Consider the following 23,213-nt stretch of genomic DNA (forward strand, 5'->3'; position numbering starts at 1 on the left):
AGCTCATTCATCAGGAGTTCGAGCATCCCTAATCACCAAACTCAAATGACTTATTAAATACGCCTGAAGGAGAATTCTCAGTGAAGTTTTGCTACAGTCTAGAATGATGCAACACATTTGAAAATGCAGAGAGGCTCAGGATCAGATCTGAAGATAAAACAAGCTTGCAAATGAATGTATTCTTAGCCAGTCATACAAGCTGGCTATCTTGTATAGCCTAAAGCCTTTTCAGTTCTCAGAATTAATTGTTGCATTGATTATTTCATTGCCATTTTCTTTATTAGTTATTTGACCCATTACACTACTGTATTTCTTGTTCGTTTTCCATTAGTTGCAGGGAAACTTTTGTTGCCCCCCCCCCAAAAAAAAACTGGGATGAAATTCTCAAGGATAATACCCCTCACCCAAGATCTGGGGAGGGAGGGGGAGAAAAAGACCCGGGGGGGGTGACTCATGGGACTTTTAAGAAGACCAGCAATGTTTTATTCCAGATTTTAGAGGGAAAAAGAGTGCCCTGTGTTTAAGACAAAAAATATTTTTCTTCCAGGTATAGACTTTTGTTAGGGTTGCCAAATCTCTCTTACCTCCTCAGCGGGGGATCACTGGCCATCTCCCGGTGCGCGCACGCACAAAGTACGCACGCGCCACATCTATGTCACCCGGATGTGACGTCACACGCTGGGGCGGGGCCACAGCCATTTGAGGGGAAAACATAGAGTGGCCCCGCCCCAGCGTGTGATGTCACATCCAGGTGACGTGCACACGGGGGTGGGGTTCCCCCGGGCCTCGATTCCGTGGGGGCTGAAATCAGGGCTCGAAAGCGGGGGGAAATCCGGCCCCCGGGGGCATTTGGCAGCCCTAACTTTTGTGGGCAAGCACATGTCTTCTTCAGAAAGAGGGGAGGGAGGGAGGGGGGAGGGAAATAGTAAAAAAGTAAAGGTTCCCTTGCTCGAAAGCCAGTCGAATCCGAACTGCTCACTTCTTCAGATACAACTGGAATGTGAGTCCATCTGTCCTTATATCTTGGAGAATGAAGTGATTTCAGACACCAAAAGACAATAGCAGGCATTGGTCATGAGAGAAGAAACCTAGGTCTCAGTTCAGTCCAAGAGTTTGTATTGTCTTGAGCTTCATGATGAGTTGCAATTCAGCAGTCTCTCTTTCTAATCTCCCTTTGAAATTCCTTTGTAAGAGAACTGCTACTCTTAGGTCAGCAACTGAATGCCCTGGAAGATTAAAATGTTTCCCCACTGGTTCTTGAATGTTGTGGTTTCTAATAGTAGTAGAAAGAGTAAGAGTCCAGTAGCACTTTTAAAGACTAACAAAATTGTCATAGGGTATGTGCTTTTGTGAGTCACTGCTCACTTCTTCAGACTTATTTCCATTTATTCTTTGCATCCTCCTGGACTGAATCCTCCTGTACCAAATTGAGACCTAGGTTTCCTGTCTCATTACCAATGCTGATATCTCCACGCCTCTGAATATCACACCAATGCTGATATCTCCACCCCTCTGCATATCACACCTAATCCAATTACTCCTGCTATTGCCATTCAGCATCTGAAATCATCTTTATAAATTTTATATCTCCAGTACCTTGTGTTACATTTTATGGTACACATGGCCTGGCCCAACAAAGTGACATTTATGTCAGATCTGGCACTTATAACTAATTAGGTCGACACCCCTGTCCTAGAGCATTCTGATCTCAAACTGGAAGTTACATGACAGCTTTCTAGGTACTAAGAACCATAGAGGAATCTGAAAATTACTAGAGCATTGTGATGTCACTTCTTCCAAAACAAGAAGTAACATCCAAGCATTAATTGTTATAATCCCCCCCCCATTTCCCGCCATTGATCCATTGAGTCAGGGTAGTGGACTGGGAGGATCACCAAGAGGTCCCCTGTCAGCCAGTAATTATATAAACTTAAAAAACAATTCTCTTGGCTATTCATGGAGGAAGAAGAGAACTGGATTTATATCCCACTCTTCACTCGGAGTCTCAGAGCGGTTTACAATCTCCTTCCCTTCCTCTCCCCACAACAGACACCCTGTGAGGTAGGTGGGGCTGAGAGAGCTCTGAGACAACTGCTCTTGAGAGAACAGCTCTGACAGAACTGTGACTGACTCACGGTCACCCATCTAGCTGCATGCGGGACGTAGCGAACTGGCTTAGGCTGAGTCGACTGAAACTGAATCCGACGAAGACGGAGGTCCTATGCCTGAATTGGAGTGGTACGTGGGTAGGGGTTCCACTTCCGGACTTCGGTGGGGCGCCATTGGTGCCAGCTCCGAGGGTCAGGAGCTTGGGAGTGCTCCTGGATGCTTCCTTGACAATGGAGGCCCAGGTAGCAGCCACTGCCAAGGCAGCCTTTTACCATCTAAGGCTGATTAGGCAGTTGGTCCCCTTCCTCGAACGCAATGATCTGGCATCAGTGATCCATGCTATGGTCACCTCGAGGTTGGACTACTGCAATGCTCTCTACATGGGGCTGCCCTTGGGGCAACTTCGGAAGCTGCGGCTGGTGCAGAATGCCGCGGCCAGGTTGTTGATGGGTCTCCCGGTGAGGGAGCACATCCAACCTGTGCTGAGGTCGCTGCACTGGCTGCCAATAGCATTCCGGATATGCTTCAAGGTGCTGGTTATCACCTTTAAAGCCCTTTATGGTCTGGGGCCTGTCTACCTACGGGACCGCCTTTCCCCGTACGTTCCCCCAAGAGCACTGAGATCCGAATTGCAGAACCGTTTAGTCCCCCCTGGCCCTAGGGACGCCAAATTAACAACTACAAGAACCAGGGCGTTTTCCCTAACTGCACCAATATGGTGGAATCAGCTCCCACATGAAATCCGCGCTCTGCGGGATCTCCACCAATTCCGCAGAGCAGTAAAGACGGAGCTGTTTTGCCAAGCGTTCAATAGCCCAGACCAATCATTCTAGCACTTTATATGGATGGCCGCCATGTGTAAATTGTACTGTTTTATTGTAATTTTATTGTTATTGTTAATGACTGTTTTTAGATGTTCCGTATTAATTCTACTGGTTTTTAATTGTTGTAAGCCGCCCTGAGCTGCTTCGGCAGGAGGGCGGGATAAAAATCTAATAAATAAATAAATAAATGTGGAGCAGTGGGGAACAAAACCCAGTTCTCCAGCTTAGAGTCCGCCACTCTTAACCTCCACACCAAACTGGCTATCTCTTGAGGTTACTTCACACATGTACATTTTTATGTACACACACATTATTTAATTAACTGACCTAAACATCCATGACTGTGGGGGATAATCGATTTCAGCTACTACACTGACGCAAAAGTACCCACAAAACAAACTGAAATGAAACTTGCCACAACAACTATTGCACAACAGCTGTTTGAGTTGTATGTCAATGAACTAGGAACCTGAGGCAGTGTTCATGACTGACTGTGGCTGTCAAAATGGCGTGTTCACCAGCTAAACAGGTTCATCATGAAATCTGTGTCATCCCTGTATCTAATCTGTGGTGAACATACATGAAATAAATTATTTGCTGTTCCTCTGATTGGTACTCCCTTTACCTTTTCTGACTATTGTGCATCTCATTATTGGTGTGAGTGAAAAGGACATTGGAAACATAATACTTGAATCCATTCTTCTTCTGTTGCTTCCATATCTTCCTGCCTTTTGTGGTCAACCATGTGAAAATATTTTTTAATGGCAAAACTAACATTTACATCTTTGGGGCTACGGTTTTAAACACACACACACATCCCACTCAATCTAAACTTAATGCCCATCTTGCATGGGCAAAAAATCATTGTCAGAATTCATGCAAAGTTGCTGTGACAAATATAAGCACCTTTAAATCCTCTAATTTTGTATCTGTACACTGCATCATAATTCCTTGGTGAGGTGTCCCCCCCCCCAGTTTCTGAGAGCCTAATTAATTCAAGAAGCCACATGATAGCTAATCATGAGTTCAATAAATTTAAAATAAGTGCCTGTCCCTGGAGATATCATTGCTCAGTTAATTAAAATTACTATTTTTGAGGTAATGTAAACAAAGCTTATTGGATCCTTCTGATTCCATTACATATTAACCTCTTGTCACCTCAAGAAAATATGCTGAGGCAAATAACGGGAAAATATTGTCAGAACATTTTTTTCCATTAATTTGGTGGTACTGTTTCAAAATACATACAGCCAATTTCCCCCCAGGAATTTTGTAACACCAGAAGGCTGCAAATCATGGTGAATCCCAGAACGGTTATCTCAAGATGCCAGCTATCTCCTTCAGGGTTATTATAGCTCATAATGATGGGAACAACTCAGTCCACAGTAGGTACAAGCCCACATGCGCAGGGATCTCTAGGATATCCCAGAAACCTATCCCTTTACTACTATAGCGCATGCGAACACTTAGCATACCAGGCTGCCACATGGAACAGAAAGGCTGTGCATACTTCTAATAACCCCACCCAGCCCTTCTTCCCCTGCTCATTGAAGGAACATGAGCTGAAGGGAAAAGGTGAATGTGCGCGGGCCTCCATTGGTGCCTGTGAAAGGGGCAAGGAAATGGAGTTCCTTATGCCTTGTAGGAATCCCTCTATGCTCAGGGTGAGTCATTTAGGCAGTGAACCAACCCTGCTGAGAAGTGGGATGGGGGCGTAGGGGAAATTCCTGGAGATCAGGGGGTGGTGCCTGGGGAGGATGCCATAGAGTCCACCCACTTAAGCAGCCATTTTCTCCAGGGGAACTGATCTCTGTAGTCTGGAGATGAGCTGTAATTCCAGGGGATCCCCAGGTCCCACCTGGAGGCTGGCATCCCTAAGTGACAGTGAGTGGCTGAACTGTACAAATGCATTTTTAACAATAAGAAGAGGCTTCTCTACAAAAAGGTGTTTCTTCCCCCCTTCCCACCCTCACTTTCTGTTGTGAATATGAAGCCATTTACCTTACAAATGTACACTTCACGCATTTGATAAAATGAGTTCTGACTCACAAAAGCTTATGCTGGAGTATATTTTGTTCGTGTCCACTGGTGCCACTGGATTCCTGTTGCTGCTACAGTCTAACATAGCTACCCATATGGAATTTTAAAAAGTGACATTTGAATTACAGCATTTGCTCTGAATGAAATTTTCATAGTGCCATCCTAAACTGAGTTAACACCCTTTTAAGCCCAGTGACTCCAATGGTTTTAAAGTGCTGCACTCCATATGCCAGCAAATTTGGAAGATGCCACAGTGGCCATGGGATTGGAAAAGGTCAGTTTACATTCCAATCCCAAAGAAGGGCAATGCCAAGGAATGTTCAAGCTATCACACAATTTCACTCATTTCACATGCTAGCAAGGTCGTGCTCAAGTTCCTACAAGCTAGGCTTCAGCAGTACCTGGACAGAGAACTGCCAGAAGTACAAGCTGGGTTTCAAAGAGGTAGAGGAACGAGAGATCAAATTGCCAACATTCGCTGGATTATGGAGAAAGCAAGGGAGTACCAGAAAAACACATTGACTATGCTAAAGCCTTTGATTGTGTGGATCACAACAAACTGTGGCAAGTCCTTAAAGAGATGGGAGTACCAGACCACCTCACATGTCTCCTGAGAAACCTGTATAAGGGTCAAGAAGTGACAGTTAGAACCAGACATGGAACAACTAATTGGTTTAGAATAGGAAAAGGAGTACAGCAAGGATGTATATTGTCACCCTGCTTATTTAATTTATATGCAGAGTACATCATGCAAAATGCCGGCCTGGATGAATCACAAGCCAGAATTAAGATTGCCAGGAAAAATATCAACAACCTCAGATGTGCAGATGATACCACTTTAATGGCAGAAAGTGAAGAGGACCTAAAGAATCTCTTGCTCAAGGTGAAAGAGGAGAATGCAAAAGTCGGCTTGAATCTCAACATCAAAAAAACTAAGATCATGGCATCTGGCCCCATCACTCCTTGGCAAATAGAAGGGGAAGTCATGGAAGCAGTGACAGACTTCACGTTCCTGGGATCCAAGATCACGGCAGACGGTGACAGCAGCCATGGAATTAAAAGACGCCTGCTCCTTGGGAGGAAAGTGATGGCAAACCTAGACAGCATAATAAAAAGTAGAGACATCGGGGGTCATTTCGTAGAAAAAGAGCTAGGGGGACTCATTAGCATAACTCATTAGCATATGCCACACCCCTTGACATCACTGGAAGTGTGTCCTCCCCACAGCCGGCGGCAACCTCCAGCGGGCACCAGCAGGGAGCTCCAGGCCCCGCCCTCCCGCACCTCACCCGGGGGGATGGCGTCCCCCCGCGTCCCCCCCAAAAAAATGACCCCTGAGAGACATCACCTTGCCAACAAAAGTCTGCATAGTCAAAGTGATGGTATTCCTAGTAGTAATGTATGGCTGCGAGAGTTGGACCGTAAGGAAGACCTTATGGTCCAAAGAATAGATGCTTTTGATTTTTGGTGCTGGATAAGACACTTGAGAGTCCCTTGGACTGCAAGGGGATCAAATCAATCAATCCTAGAGGAAATCTACCCCGACTGTTCCCTGGAAGGCCAGATACTGAAGCTGAAGCTGAAATACTTTAGCCGCCAAATGAGAAGGGAGCACTCCCTGGAGAAGACCCTGATGCTGGGAAAGATTGAAGGCAAAAGAAGAAGGGGACAACAAAGGATGAGATGTTTAGACAGTGTTACTGATGCAACAAACATAAAATTGAGCAAACTCCGGGGGACGGCAGAAGACAGGAGGGCCTGGTGTGATGAGTTGGACTCGACTGTGTGACTAAACAACACCAGCAAACGCCTGCTTAGGATATTATAAAAGGGTTTAGTGGTGCTAGCAAGAAACAATAATAGTATTGACAACATTCAGAAATACACTCATCTGAAGATGCATGGGGTTTTTTTTTGTGTAGCTACACAGGTCTGGATCAAACTTGAACCAGATAAGCTTGTTATGCAAATAGTATTTGGCAGCAGTAAAGGGGTAGATAATGAAATTATTGAAAAGTCAACCACTCATCACAAAGGTGACAAAGCCATCAGGCAAGGTCCTAACATATGGATAACAGACAGAATGGCCTTGTTACAATCATTGCTTTTAATTTATCAAAACTAAGGTGTCACAAGTCAGATCCTGACAAATGAAGAACTGATGCATATAAATGAGGCAATTATCACTAATGGACAAAAGGTTGAATGCTGTATGGCCTGATGCTTTTGTATTACTTTTTTAAAAATTAAGGAAGAGGAGATATCCAAATATCACAAGAATGCTTCAATGCATTTTCATCAGCTTTCAGATGAGAATAGTTCCACTTTGAGGATCAAATTCTAGATTTCCCAAAACTCGGATTTTATGCACACCAGTTCTGAGGAAAACTGAGTCATTCTATTTACAGGATCCCCACCAAAACTCACAGCCCAATATCTGCCCAGCTTCAACAGATTCTGGACAAAATAAGCTATTCAGCCCTTTCCTTGTTCACCAGTGCTAACCCTGATCAAATAAAAGGTGTGGGGGGGGGGGATTCACAACAGGGCTTTTCTGCACACTAGACTTACTCTTGATTTTCTTGGCAGTCGATCCACAAGCATTAGAATCAGTTTGGGCACAACAAACCAAAACAGTAGGGGGACAGAATCCATGGGGGGAAAAACATGTGGAAAAGTCCAGGGTGAGTCCAGTTAGTTGGAGGGAATAAGTAAGCCAAATTTCCTTTGGTGGTGCTCTGGGCCCAGGATCCTGACCCTCTGAAAGGCGAAAGCTGAGTAACTTATGGGGCTTTGCTTTAAACTAGAGCAGACTAGAGGGTTTGTTAGAAGGGCTAAAAGCTATGGGATATTCCATACTCAATTGCATTATCACACAACATTTTACTATTATTCCTCTTGTTCTATTCTTTTATTACTGGCTTTTCTGTTCCTTTGTGTCCAATGCATTAAGTTTGCCTCTCTAATGCCCTGACCTAGATAGCCCAGGCAAGCCTGATCTTGCCAGATCTCAGAAGCTGAGCAGGGCCGTCCCTGACAAGTACTTGGAAGGGTGACCTCCAAGGAATACCAGGGCCGGGACGCAGAGGCAGCTTATCAAGCCACCTCTCTGAAATGTCCTAGCCCCACTTGGGGTCACCAGAAGTCACCATGGCTGATTTCGCACTAGAGCTGCCTCAATGTTGCGCCGCCATTTGCCCCGATACTATTGGTCAATTTCACACCCGAAGCTGCAGGGCTGCATTTTGACTTGCGGCTTTGCCCGATTTCCCCCGCAGTTTCGTGATCCTGTTTTTTGAGGATCACGAAACTGCAGAGGAAATCGGGCGAAGCCGCAGGTCAAATACAGCCCTGCGGCTTCGGGTGTGAAATTGACCAATAGTATCGGGGCAAACGGCGGCGCAACATCGAGGCCGCTCTAGTGCGAAATCAGCCCATGACTTCCAGGCTCACAAGCACATACACCCACACACACAATACTCACACACAAAAAAGTTTATCTCTCTAATATGTTCAGCTCTTTATACTGAAGGATGGTTGATACTTTCCAGTCAGCAAACAACTAATTACTTCTTCTCTGCATAGTTTATGTATTCTTACAGCCCATATGTTTGTCTCAGGCATTCTGTTTCTTCTATTCTACTGCCTTCCATTTCCTCATGGTAGTGTATTTTGGTTTCTTTCATGGTATGTTGTTCATTGTGCCTCTATAAATGGCTCGATTCCACTAAGCCACCAACAGCACAATCCTAAGAACATATACTTTCCTAGGAATAAGTCCCATTGAATAGACCTGAATAGGATCTTACATAGACCTGCTTTGGATTGCTCTCTAAGTCTGTGTACTGGCTTCTCTGTACACAGATAGCATGACCTACTGGGGGAAAAGGTCCTTAATTCATATTATGTCCGTCTTTAAATGCAGACTTTTTTTCCTTCCTGGAAGAATTGCAGTAGCAAGCTGGTGCCTGTCAAGACTCCTTCTCTGGGGATATAAAACTTCTAGAAATGTTGAAGCCATGATTCCACATTTTTCCATGGAAAAAATGAAATTGGGGTAAACATGCAATTATTTCCTATCAAACCTAAATTTATTTTACTCTCTACCAATATAAAATGCATAATTTACAGCTTAAGTTAGAATATAAAATTGTACCATTTGGCATACTTATGGAATTTGAATGCAACCAAAAAAGGGGGAGAAAAACAGAACCCTACACACACAAAAAGTAACCAAAAAGGTTGAGACAAAAAAAAGAAACTAAAATATAGCCACACACACACATATATATAGCTAATATACAAAATATCGGCCCCAGTCACACGGGCAGGAAAATGCGGGGGGGGGGGGCTGTTTGCCCCAGAGCAAAATAATGTGCGGTTGCGCGATCAGACGTCCCGTCGAGGTCCCGTCGAGGTCCCACGGTTAGGGGGGAGGTGCCAATCACAGGACAATCCTGAGGCGCAGCAAAGAAGCGGCACCCACCCTTGCCCCCCGGTTTCTGGAAACTAGTACCTCAGAGGTACTAGTTTTTTACCCCGCGTCTTTGGCAGGAAGCCTCGGGTTCGCCACGGGAGCTCTACGCTTCCCAGATGTGGCGCTGTGATCGCGCCCGGAAAATCCACCTATCTTCCGTCTCTGTAGCATGGCTAATGCTCCGTGTGACCGCAGCCATCATATATAATTTAACTATACATTCAAAAGTGCTAAAATATCATTTAAAAGCCACAATCCTGTGATTCTGTATATAACTACCAATACCTAATAGAAAGACAAATGTCCAATCATATAAATACAGATTAAAAGGTACAAATTATATCCATATACAAGAACCAATACCAAACATGTTTTGGCTAAAAGCCTTCCTCAGTGGTAATATACAAACTGAGCACTCCATAAATTTAACAAAAATATACATAAAACTCATCATATACAGAATGGACCTTACTCACACTGAGATGTTCACCCGTGGAGTAAGTGGTGATAAATATTCTTGAGATGCAACACTGGCAACTCATCAAGATGTACAATATTTCCTATGCCCATGGATCTGCTTAGGCCCAATCTGCAATGCTCAAAATTCCAATGGAATGCTCACTTACCAGTGAGGAAAACATGGTGCGTATGTCTACCATTCACAGTAATTATCATTATCTAATGCTGTAGATCATATGAAGATTTTTAGGCAAGACAGATGAACAAGTAAACCCTTTTCACATATCGTATCATTCTGTAAGGCCTTGCTGAATAAGCAAAATAAAAGGAGAAAGGGATACTCACTGTGAAATGAAGTGGTTGAATCCTCTGGACCATATTTCAGGCTGCAATAAAGTAGGAGGAGGATTCCTAGGGGGAAAAAGGACAAACTGTATTTCATAAGAACAGTTGAACTAAATCAAACCACCTAGAGTGAGGACCTGGCCCCAACACCACCATCAACAGTAACATTGAACCATCAACAGCCTGACGCGACCCAGAGCAGCTGTCAGCATATTGTGATTGCTGCACACGTCAGCCATCATTATGTTAATTGTACTAGCACTTTATAATTTATTACATGGGGATTGTATTGCAATTTTATCAATCTTGTTTTAATGTCCTTATACAGTTTGTAAACCGCCCTGAGACTGCTTTGCAGGGAGGGTGGGGTATAAGTCAAATAAAATAAATAAATTGTTCACTGTCAGTGGGTATTTAGATCCAGCCAACTTTTTCATTCAGCCCCCCCCCCAATGTCTTTTGTCTACGCAGAAGCCATGAACCCCAGATTAACCTTTTTGGTAATCAAAGGGAACCCACTCTACCCTTTTTTGCTAACAGAAAACCTGGTTGGATCCAACCCCGTTGTTTAACACTGCCTAGAGTTGGCTACACAAATTGTTTTTTGGTGAGTCAGGTCCAGTTCCCCCCCCCCAAGCCAGCAGGAGCTCAGTTTGTCTCAGAACTACAGTGCAGGGGGAGACATGGTTCCTGCCCCAACCCGCCCCCAATTTTCCTGAGCTGAATCGGAACAAGGGTGTTATTTGCTGAAGTTATACATGGAGTATTGTGTACACATGCAGCTCCAAACCTATGCAAATACCCCTCTGGGGCCATTTCAGCTCAAAAAAACCGAAAGGGGAGGAAGGCAGGAGACCCTCCCCCCACATACTGCCAAATCCATCTCCTGACAGTTTTTAGGATTACATTCTCTGAAAATGCTATGCGCCTGCATAGAAAGTGAGTCGGGTCCAAGAATCCTGGACCTAACTCACCAAAAATCATATCATTAAGTTTGGTCCTTATTTTCTCCCAAATATTTCAATAGTAAAGAGTATTAACAGAGTACTCAATTGTTTTGCCAGCACCTGGCAGGTTAAACTGTTATTGCTAATCTAGTCGGAAGGGAGGGATCTCAGGAGGGAACTACAGCTTGATCTCTTCCCATTTCACTCCTTGAATGTTTCTATGCATGTGTAAGTAGATGCAAGTTTGTAGACCCTGTCCTAACCCTTGCCAAATTCAGAGTAACCTATAACCATAAGATACTGTTTGACAATAATTTTGGAAATTTAAAACCAAGGAAGAGTCCCAAACACAGCGTAAACTGGAATGCTGCAAATGAGCATACATGTTAGAAAAGCTATTTGAATTTAAAACGTCTGCCACCCTTACACACACACACACACACACACACAAAACAAATAAAAATGTAGTGAAGACATTATGGCCTTGTAATAAATGGTCCATTTTCATTCATCTATATCTGTTCGAAACAATTTAAACTATCCTATTTCACTGCAGTTTGTCATGTCATCTGAGCTGAATGTATTATTACTTTTCACTTTGGGTAGAAAACCAGCACATAACGAGAGGGGGAAATCCAAAATACTTTCAGGATATGCATCATTTATCACATTTACTATTAGGAAGTAATGTGCCGGGTTATATTCAGTGACACTAATGCAGAGTCCCGTGTTCCATTAAATAGGTTCATATCACCTCCTGCATCAGAGAATCAATCGCGGTGCATACAAATACAATCTGCTGCAGAGGTGAATTCAGAAACCACAGGAAGACATGTACCTGCCTCAGCTCTATAAATTCTGTGTCAGGGCTGCAGCTGTTAGGTAAGGAAGACGGCCAAAAGCAACTCAGACTGAAAAACCAGAATCAGAAACTTTATAGAATTAGGCTGTCTGGGCCACTGGTATCACCTGACCCAGTGTTTCTTAACCTTTAATCCACAATCACCTCCCTATTATTGTCAAAAAAAAAACACAATTTATTTACTTTTCTATATATCGCATTTTCCATCAATTATGGCAACTTAAGGTGATTTAAGAGACAATACAAAAAACCAGGGGTCTTGTTGTAGAAAAAGAGCTGCCGGAGCTCATTAGCATAACTCATTAGCATAACTTATTTGCATATGCCACGCCCCCTGACATCACCGGAAGTGACAGAAGGCCACACCCCCTGACATCACCGGAAGTGTGTCAGAAGGCCCGGCTACTTACCCTCCTGCTTCATCCTCATTCCCAAACGGAATGAGGATCGAAGCAGAGGGCGGGGTAAAGAAGGGGGCGGGGCTTCACCACGTGACCACCCCGCCCCCTAGAGGTTCTCTTCCGGAGCTCCGTACCTGAGAGCTCCCCCCCGACTAGAGCCCTGCAAAAAACCCAAACAAGAAAAACACAGCAACCCAACCTTCCCTCAAAATAACATCCTTGTTATGAAATTAACTGCAGAATTCCCACCTAAAAAGAACAGACTTCTTACAGAAGCTGAAAAACATAGGGGCGGCCTCCCTGCACCTCCTTGGGGAGGATGTCCCAGAACACAGACGACGAAGAAGAAGACGAAGAAGGAGGAGGAGGAGGAGGAGGATTGGATTTATACCCCGCCCTTCACTACCCAAAGGTGTCTCAGAGCGGCTTACAAGCTCCTTTCCCTTCCCCTCCCCACAACAGACACCCTGTGAGGTAGGTGGGGCTGAGAGAACTCTTGACAGAAACTGCTCTTTTTCAAGAACAGCTGTGCCAGAGTTATGGCTTGCCTAAGGTCATCCAGCCAGGTGCAAGTGGAGGAGTGAGGAATCAAACCCGGTTCTCCCAGATTAGAGTCCACGCACTTAACCACTACACCAAACTGGCTCTCAGAAAGCCACCATCAGAAAAGAGTGAACTCAACAGCCCAAAGGGAGGGCTCAAGCAGGAAGAGGACCAAGGCAGGTCTCAGGTGGCAAATAGGCTTGTAACATGTGAAACACAAGTGGGGAACCCACAATGACTTGAGGGGCTCACTTCATTTTCCCTTGTATCCTCTTACCCACACTATTTCCTCTTTCTCTCCTCCTGGCAACTCCAATATCCTCTTCCTTTCCTTGCTTCCTTAACTCCGTTGCACTCATCAACCATCGTTCTTTTATCTGCCCCCAGAGTCTTCAGCTTTATTTATCATTTATTTACTTCAATTATACCCCACTGCTGTCCCCAATGGCAACCCAAAGCAGCTTACAACATTTTCCACTCCTCCATTTTATCCTTACAGCCCTGTGAACTAGATTAGGCTGAGAGTGACCAAGGTCACCAAGCAAGCGTCCATGGCAGAGTGGGGACTGAAATGTGGGTCTTTCCCAGATCCTAGTCTGATACCACACTGGCTTCCAGCTTTCTCTCTCCTTTCCTCCTTCTGGCAGCTTCTCCCTGGGAGAAGTCTGCCCAAGTTGCAAAAGTCATCCAGTAGCAAGTAGCTCAGGTGAGTTGTTTGGTAGCTGCTGCTGGGACTGGCCAAGTTGATCGAGTTGTGTGGATAGCCACGCTCATACCTGGGTGAGTCGCACAAATTGCATAAATGATCTGGAACTAGGGGTGAGTAGTGTAGTGGCCAAGTTTGCAGATGACAAAAAAATTATTCAGGATGGTGAAAACCACAGCTGACTGTGAAGTGCTCCAAGAGGACCTCCACAAACTGCATGAATGGGCAACAATGTGGCAAATGAAGTTCAACGCTGCTAAGTGACGGTGATGCACATTGGGACAAAAAAATCCCAGCTTCAAATATAGGCTAATGGGGTCTGAACTTGCTGAAACTGTGGCCCATTCTGCATCTTGCATTTACTCCGTTATTTTACAAAACCCACACTGGAACAGAAAAAGATGTGGCTCAAAACCACATTCAAACACCCCAGGCCAATGTCGTACTGACTGCAGAGTCATCACGGAATGGCCATAAAATGGCCATAAATCTATGCAAATAGTACCATAAAACCGAGAAGTCAAAGGAAGTGAAACCAGCTTGCAGTGTGGAGGCTACCATCAAATCCAACAATCAAAGAAAGTGAAAGTGACATGCAATGTAGAGGGGAATTTCTGTTCCAGTGTGGGTTTGGTAAACCAGAGGAGCAAATGCTAGATGCAGAATGGGCCTCCAGGGCAAAAGGGAAAGGGGACAGTGGTGGGCTGGGAGGGCAAAATAGCTCTCGAAAGGGCCCAGCTCCCCACCCCTGTCTTTTACGGAGAAAAACCAAAGTTTGGAGGTTGGTAATATTGTCTTGGTTGCCTCACAACCCACACAATGACCACTGAAATCTCAGATATTTCTTAAAAGTACAGGCACTGCATCTATTTTTAGATGGGTAACTCCTCAATGTGTTTTTTTAAGACTGCAGATTTTTTGCAACCCTGGGGTTTTCCTCAGGTTTGCAGAAAGATTTACCTTGTCTGTTCATGCCTCCAGTTTCTGGATTTAAGTATTCACAGATGGGAACATGCTGAGAATTAGATATAGTGATATGATCCACAGATCTCAGGCACACATTCAAAGAGACCATTGTACTCGACAGACATCAGCTAACTCCTAAATGTTAGGCTTGACTTCTATTTGCTGGGTGCCACTTTTTTATGGTCTTGGGGCAAGAAACAGAGGATCTGGGATTTTAGCCTCAGGGTGAAGCAAACACTGTAAAACAACTTTCCTCTGCTTGCTGTCAGAAGCTATTGCAATTTGGGAGAAGAGGCTGCCTAAAATCCTAAATGCCTCCCATTTATCCCCATATTTGTAGACTGCCTCTCAGGGGGCCATAATCTTCAAAGAGTCCCAGAAGCCCTACAGGAGATGCATAGCATGTTGCAGTATTTTTTTAAAGGAACATGGTCAGCAAATAGCTAAGGAGGGCTATCTCTTTCAGCTTCTGAATGGAGGCAACCATCGTACTGTTCAGTGTGCCACTCTGCAGTACATAGTTCATGGAAGGGAGGCACACAAGGGAAGGGTTAGAGTGATGCTCTCCCCCACAACACTTCCTCAGTCTTCAAAGCTGACACCCAGGACTGCTAATTAGTTTCTAGAGAATCATGGAAGAACTTAATTCCCGATCCTTGCTAAACATTTGGTCCTTGCTGAAGTTTAAACTTCATCATACCTGAGAAAAAGGCCTCTGACTCTGTGTCTTGTGACAGGAAAGAGCTGCTGTTGTCTAAGCCCCATGGAAAAAAGAGAATGAAATATTGTTCTGTACTTGCAGAATTAGGTAATTAGATCAAAGGAGGTACCTCATGTTTGTTGGTCTCCTGTGCAGTAGGTAGGGTTGCCAGATCTCCCACCCTCTGCCTGGTCTGCTGGCCATCACTTGGTAGTGTGGTGGTGGAAAAGTGAGCAGGACACTGAAGTCATGCCAATGGGACAATGTCATTTCTGGCAAATAGCCCAAATAAATGACATCAGTGTGTTGGTGTGACACTCTAGGATTTCCCCAAAACTTTATGGTAAAACCGTAGACTTTTGGGGGATTCCTAGAGTGCCATGTCAACATGTTGATATAATTTCCAGTTATCTGCCAGAAGTGACGTTGTGTCAACTTAATTCCTGCTCCTCCATCTCTTACTGGTTGCCAATGGCTGGCAACCCAAACAGCAGCATATTTACAACCAGCTCATGTTTGTAAAATATAATAGGCTGAAATTCTTCAGCCACCAAAATTCTATTAATTATAGTACTCATTACTTCTAAGAAAGATTAGGAAATAATAGAGATCAGAACACTAGCCATCAGCAATACAATTGATGGTTACATGTCCTACATCATCTCATATTCTATTATTCTGTCAGAAACTGGTCGTCTGTAGTATCTAGCCATGAAATTCCTTCTACCACACTACCGTAGGTGACTGGCCTCTGTAGTGCATAACAGGATAACTGGTCGGCAGTTGTTCCCTACCCATCTAAGGGAAAGCAGGGGAAATTACAGCAGGGATATTCACTGTAATAAAGTTGACGGAACTGCAAAGAATGAGTACAAATCTGAGCAATACTACTTAGCCAGTCATATTTTGTGTGTATGTGTGTGTGTGTGTGCACGCATGTGCCAGAAGAGAATGATTTCATATAATGTAACCATACTGGCTGAGCCTGTACAAAAATGTATGTCAGATTCTTGTATGTATTTTTGAGACCTGATGCCATAAAATGAACCCATCTTGTCCTTGAGATTCTGATGATGGTGCCACTTATACAGGCGCTGATTTAATGTTACACTGGCAGAAAGTCTGCATGAAAGATGTAGATGGGGCAATTACCCTGAGATGGATATTTAGCTTGTGTGTGAATGTGTGTTAAAGGCCGCTACAGCAGTTGGATACTAATGAAGTATTACACCATCCACTGATACAAGGACAAAGCCATCAATAACAGAGGGTTATATGCTGTGTTGCAAGTAACCTTCTGTCCTCAGATCATTGCTGGGTAATATGCACTCCAAAAAACCTTGATATCATGTGGGATGGTACAGCCTTTATGGTAAAGCCTGTTGGTTTCATTAAGAGCTTTCATTTATTATTTCCTACCATGTCAGTCTCAAAAAAACTGGGGGAGGGGCTGTGGCTCAGTGGTAGAGCCGCTTTGCATGCAGAAGGCCCCAGGTTCAATCCCTGGCATCTCCAGCTAAAAGGAGAAGAGGTAGGAGGTGATATGAATGACCTCTGCTTGAGACCTTGAAGAGCCACTGCCAGTCTCGAGTAGACAATACTGACTTCGATGGTCTGATACAATATAAGGCAGCTTCATGTGTTCAAAACCAGTCATTCAGTGAAAGAAAACCATACTTTCATGGGGGGTGAGATGTTGGTGATGTGAGTGGGTTGGACCCTGCCCTCATGGCATTGTGAGATGCATTTTGGGAGATGCACAAAGTTCCAGAAGTTCCAGAGAATGGTGGTGGTTGGCAGGTAGCTGGATCCTCTCTGGAGTTCCATTTTGCACTTCCAGCAAATATATGAGAACCCAGTGTGAAATTGTGGCGTTTGGACTTAAGTAGTCATGAATTATCCAATGATTTCTGCAAAATCATTAAGGGTCTTCTCACATGGAGGTTTTCCTGCAGTTTGGGTGCTAAGCTATAGCATTTTTACCTCCAAGCCTTTTCACTTTCTCAGTTTCCATTTGTTTCCATTTTGTGTTTCTCTTGTCATTTCTCCATCCTTTCTCACCACAGAATGAGGAGGAGGAGATTGGGTTTATACCCTGCCCTTCACTCGGAGTCTCAGAGCGGCTTACAAACTCCTTTCCTTTCCCCTCCCCACAACAGACACCCTGTGAGGTAGGCGGGGCTGAGAGAGCTCTTTCGAGAACTGCTCTTTCAAGGACAGCTCTGACAGAACTGTGGCTTGCCCAAGGTCATCCAGCAGCTGCAAGTGGAGGAGTGGGGAATCGAACCTGGTTCTCCCAGATCAGAATCCGCGTACTTAACCACTACACCCAACTGGCTCTCAGTTTGAGTGGTTTGAGTAAGCATGGAGCTTACTCATGGAGCCCCACCAATGGACCTCGTGATGGCACCTGGTATTTTTGGCCACTGTTTGACAGAGTGGCACACTACGTAGATCTATGTACTGCATCCAAAGCTGCAGAGTGCTACCTGGAGATCAGCAATCCTACTAGTCACCCTTGGGGCTCATGGAGCTAGGCAAGTCATGCAGCTTATTTTCATACAGTGTTGGGGTTGGATCTGGGTGAGATTAGTGGGGACCAGAGAGCAATGTTCCCTCTAAGCTATGGAGTCCTGTGAGCAAAAATTCTACTTTGTGAGCTACTGGCATAAAAGTTGTGAGCAGGCAGTTTGGCTACTGCATAAATTAGTTTGCTCTGGAGCCACCCCTTCCTGAGCTAAGACAAAAATGTGTGAGCCGGAGGATAAAAAAACTGTGAGCTAGCTCACACTAACTCAGCTTAGAGGGAACACTGCCAGAGAGTATCTGTGTCTGGGAGGGCCTGTGGTGGCTCTCGGCAGTCTTTCTTCAGAGGGGCTGTGTAAATAATTAAAGAGGTGGGGAGGAAAGGTTTAAACATCATCTCCTAACCAGCTTCTAGTTTTCAAAGCTGCCACCTGCAGCTTCTTTAATTTATTTTTTTATTTATCTTTAAATTTATACCCCGCCCTCCCCGAAGGCTCAGGGCGGCTCACAGGGGGCGTGAATGCCCAAGTTAAAACATTAAAACAGTACAGAATAATATAAAATACAATAAATACAATTTCACAATCATTTTAAAAGACTGGTAGTAGTAGATCCTAATCATTGGCTCTTCCTGACCCATCTACTTCAGCCCGTGGTCTTTCCAGCACGGCTACCAAAATGGATGTGGCGATGGCAGGGCAGTATGGTGATAAACTTTTCCTTTGTGTCTATTGGATTACTTTAAAGAAGGGCTCAGCATTAGGCTGCCATACGCTTTCATATCCCCAAATCATAGCAGGTTAACAAGTGCTAAATTCTGCAAGAACGTTGAATTGAGCCAGCTTTTTTACACAAACTCATCCAATTCCCCTCCTTACTACTGCCCCCCCCCATCTCGCAGGTCCCTTGATGCCTAGGCATAACAAATTTGGTGATCACTCCCTCCTCATAAGAACATAAGAGACGCGACTTCCGGTTTGGCTCCCGCGAATGGCGGACGCATCCTCGGGTCGCTCCCGTGGGCGTCTCACACGCCCGCGGTGGAGGAGGGAATCCGCGCGAGCGGAGACCCAAACGAGCCCCTCAGAAAGAGAGGGGCTCGGATCCGGGGCGCATTAGGGCGCACTAGGGGGGAGTCTCTTTCTCGGCCGAGCGGTCAGAAATTGAGTCTCTTGCCATGCCCTGCCCCAATGGACCTTGCTGCGTGAGCGACCCCGTATGGGGTTTAGCGGAGCCACCAGACGTCACCGAGTGATAAAGCGAACAACTGATGAAATGAAAAAAGAAAAGATCGGCTAAACTGTGAGTTGTCAAATGTGAAGAAAAAGAATTAAGAGCGCTCCCCCCCCCAGCGGAAAAGACGAGGAGGTAAACCCTCTAACTTAGTTAGCGAGAGAATAAAGGGGGGGGGAAGGACTGTGCGAGTAGTAGTGACTTGTTTTGATGCATTTGAAATAAAGCGAGAAAATTTCTGTTTCTTTGGGGTGCGTTTTAAGAACTTTATTAAAAGTAAACAAAAATAATAAGATGTCGGAGCTGGGCTAAAAGACAAGCGGAGAAGAAGGGAGGAACTTCCGGTCTGGGCGTTTGCTTTTTCGTGAGAACCGGCTGATTAATGTTTGGAATGTTTATGGCTGTACTTTGGCCGGGAACTGTGAGAAAAGCTGAACTGTGACAGCGAGAAAGTGCCTTATAAGCGCTTTTAAAAGTCAACAGTTGCGGAGGAAGACCCAGCGAAGAGAATGGCAGCGTTTAAAAGTGAAACTGGAATTTAAAAAAAAAAAAGAAAATCCATTCTCAGAGCTAGAGATTTTTGGAAAGGGCATGAAAGAGCATGAAAGAGTGAAGATTTACAGTATATGAAATGGAAGCGTTAACAGCGACCCGGAGGATGACTGGAAAAGCCGGAGAGAGGGAAACAGAAGAAGCCCCTCCATGAAATTGGGAATTTAAAAGAAGCCAGCACGCGAAGGAGCGGTTCTGAATGCGCCTTGAGGAAACTTTAACTAACAGAGCATCGAATGAACACTACTAATATACTAATATAGATAACACCTTTAACTGGTTTGAAGAAAGAAGTTTGACTGCACACAGAAGAAGCCTAAGAAGATAATTTGGACATTACTAACAGATTAATTTACAAGTTAATATATCACTCAGCTTTCTCTTTCTCCCACTATATACCCTCCTTATTTTTCTATTTAAGCGAAATACCTCTCCTTTTTAGGAGAGTAAATAAAGCCTTTATAAAAATAAAAAAAAGAACATAAGAGACGCCAGTGTTGGATCAGGCTAAAGGCCCATCCAGTCCACCAGCAAAAAAGATGGTTGGCGGGAAAAGCACGGTTTGAGGGAATTTGGAACTGGCAAGCACTCTATCAGCGATAGGGGGGTCCTAATACTGGGTGCCTATGGGCTGTGCAGTCAGGGTGACTCAGTTGGGGGCCTCTTCGGGGTGGGGGAGCATATGACAAGCCTTAAGGCTTTGCAGCCATGGGCTGGAATGTGCCCTTCCTTCCCCTCTATGCACTGGCGTGCGGGCCGTGATGAATAAGGTCCAGAAGGATCCCAGACCTGGCTCAGGGCCAGGGCGGGTTTGCCCTATTAGTAGGCTTGCTATGCAGGCCCAAGGCAACCCGTGCTTTAATGTATTGATGCAGATCAGCTTACGGATAAATAAAATTCCCAGTTTAACCCATAACCTGTGTTGTGTTTCATTCAAGGGGTGGGTGGGCAAAAGATGGTTGGATCCAACCCATTGTATGGATATACTGACAACCATTTTACTACACATGTTAGCATACAGAAAGAGATTACCTGGGGGTCACTTGGTCATCTGTATGGGTGTACTGTATTTATGCAAAATGCATTTTGGAATAGTTCTGGGCATTAACAAGCAAAGGATAGCAACAGTAGCATGAATGCTATTCGTTTTGGACAAGGGCGGAAATTCTTCCTCAGACACACACACCATTTCTCCCCTTTCTGTCATATTGCTACTTCCTCTTTGAAAATAGATATAGTCAGGGGTCATTTCCTGCAGGAACGCACAGGAGCGGAGCTCCGGCAGTAAACAGCCCAGGGGGTGGGCACATGCAACAAGCCCCACCCCCTGCTCCCAGCAGCCCTGGGCCCCAAGGAGCAAGAAGCAGCCAGGTAAGTTGCAGAGCCCCCCCCCCCCATAGATAGCAATCCAGAAGAGTACAGTGGCGCCTTTAAGGCCAAGGTTTATTCAGGTACAAGCTCTTCCTCCTCTGTGAGGGCAGATGTGTGCATCCCCCCCCCATAGCTAGCAATCCAAAACAGTCCAGTGGAGCCTGAGCGGTGGGTGTTGCCTTCTGACACACTTCCGGTGATGTCAGGGGGTGTGGCATATGCAGATAAATTATGCTAATATTATGCGAATGAGCTCATGCACCTCTTTTTCTACAAAATGACCCCTGGATATAGTGTACTATTTCCCCTTTGTTTGTCAGTTCCAGGAGTGGGGTCCCTACTCAGGTCCAAAGCCCCAGTGGATCCTCCTCTTAGGGTAGCATTCAAAAGAGACAGACGTATAGCAGCTTCCTTTCGTTACTGGGAACAGATCATAAAGACAATATAAATTGTAAAGCAGGTGAGCTCTTGCTACTTCCTTCATACCAGCGCACATTTTCTCACCTGGAATCAAAGCAACTATAGAAGAGCTCCACCCAATATTTCTAAAGCACCCTATTCAAATATAAGAGGGGACAGCTGACATTCCACTCCAGGACACCCAATGACCGACAGAAGAATCATGACCAACAGACATGCAGGTGTTCTTTCTCACTTGCCTTAGGAACAGCGGTGCCATGGTGGCCAGAGAATATTCACCAGTGGGAAAGTAATGATTCCAATGGTCCTGGGCTAGATAAGCATGAGTGGCTAAGATGAACTGCTCAGGGAGACTTGTCTATACGAAGAAAGAAATAAAGGATGCGGTCCTAAAGATACCTTCCAGGGAGTAAGCCCCACTGTTGCTTCATTTCAATATGAAGGCAAGACTTGTGTTAGATCTACAAGAACTGGGAAGAAGGGACAAGGTCCAACATAAGAGCTAGTAGATTCAAGTCCAGGAATGACTTAGAGACCAACAAGATTTTCAGGGTATAAGCTTCCAAGGGTCAAAGCTCCCTTTGTCAGATATCTAGTAGCTTTGACTCTCAAAAGTTTATACCCACAAAATATTGTTTGGCTATAAGGTGCTGCAGTCTTTGATGCTGCAGACCAACACGGTTATCCTCCTGAAACGAAGAGAATTACTTTCCCTCCAAACAGGGAGAGAGGAAAGGGAAGGAAAGAGGAAAATATAGCTCCTGTGGCCATCTCATTTCCTTCCATTATATTTTTATCCCCTCCCCTTCTTCCATGGAGCTCAGGGTGGCGTACATTATTTCCCCCTCTTCTGTTTAGTCCTCTCACAACTCTGTGAAGTAGGTTAGACTGGTAGCAAGTGACAAACCCAAGGTCACTGTGAGCTTTTCATGACAAGCTGATATTTGAACCCTTCCAATACTCTAGCCATTATACGGCACTGGTTCTCTTATTTTTGACAGTCGTTTGAGGCCCTTGTTATGCCCCCTGACTATGTCCTGAACTGAAAGTGTTTTAACATACTGAGTTTTGTGTGGTCTCTTGTCATTGAGCCTTCCTCCAAAGTCACAGCTGGTGAAACTGAACAGGTCATTTTTCCACCATCAAAGCCAGCGATATGGTTCAGCGAACCCCATTTATCCTTTACGTTAAGCTGTGCGCCTAATTACAGATCACAGTTAATAGATTTACAATGAGCAACAGTGGATGAAAAAAAGTGGCTGCATTGATCCTGAAGCAGAATACTTTAGTGGCACTGAGGGTTTTTTATGGAGAGGAAAGAGGATAAATTAAAAGCATACGATAAACAAAAACATCCATTGTTGTTATTCCTTTAATCCATTTCACAGTATCTGTGGTAAAGAGGAAACCATGCTGGACTTCTAAGGGAACAGATGTAACATCGAAGCCAGACACATTATTTTCCCCCAAATGGGAGATATTAGCAGCTGAACATCAACACCTGCCACCAAGAGCCAACTCTGGCAAACAGAAAGGCCAGGTAGGTTTCTTGTTGTGAATTTGCTTAGAGGGGTTTGGAATGGGACAACCAGAGAGGCTCCATATGTCAACAATTATTGGATCTTAAAATAGATTTCTAATCTCCACTTAAGCTTGCAAACATATTTCTTAAAGCTAAATGAAGCACCTATCTTGGGGGGGGGGGAGAGTGGAAGGCTAATAATGTGTAATA

General features: G+C 44.7%; 1 protein-coding gene across 1 annotated transcript in view; it reads right to left on the bottom strand.

The window, feature by feature from the left end:
* Window positions 1-23,213, bottom strand: part of MYO3B (myosin IIIB) — a 426,227-nt gene that overhangs the window by 301,051 nt on the left and 101,963 nt on the right. The window contains 1 exon segment of the mRNA XM_015407261.1: window positions 10,255-10,320. Coding sequence (XP_015262747.1) covers window positions 10,255-10,320 — 66 coding nt within the window.

Source organism: Gekko japonicus, unplaced genomic scaffold, assembly GCF_001447785.1.
Source record: "Gekko japonicus isolate JY-2015 unplaced genomic scaffold, Gekko_japonicus_V1.1 scaffold66, whole genome shotgun sequence".
NCBI lineage: Eukaryota > Metazoa > Chordata > Lepidosauria > Squamata > Gekkonidae > Gekko > Gekko japonicus.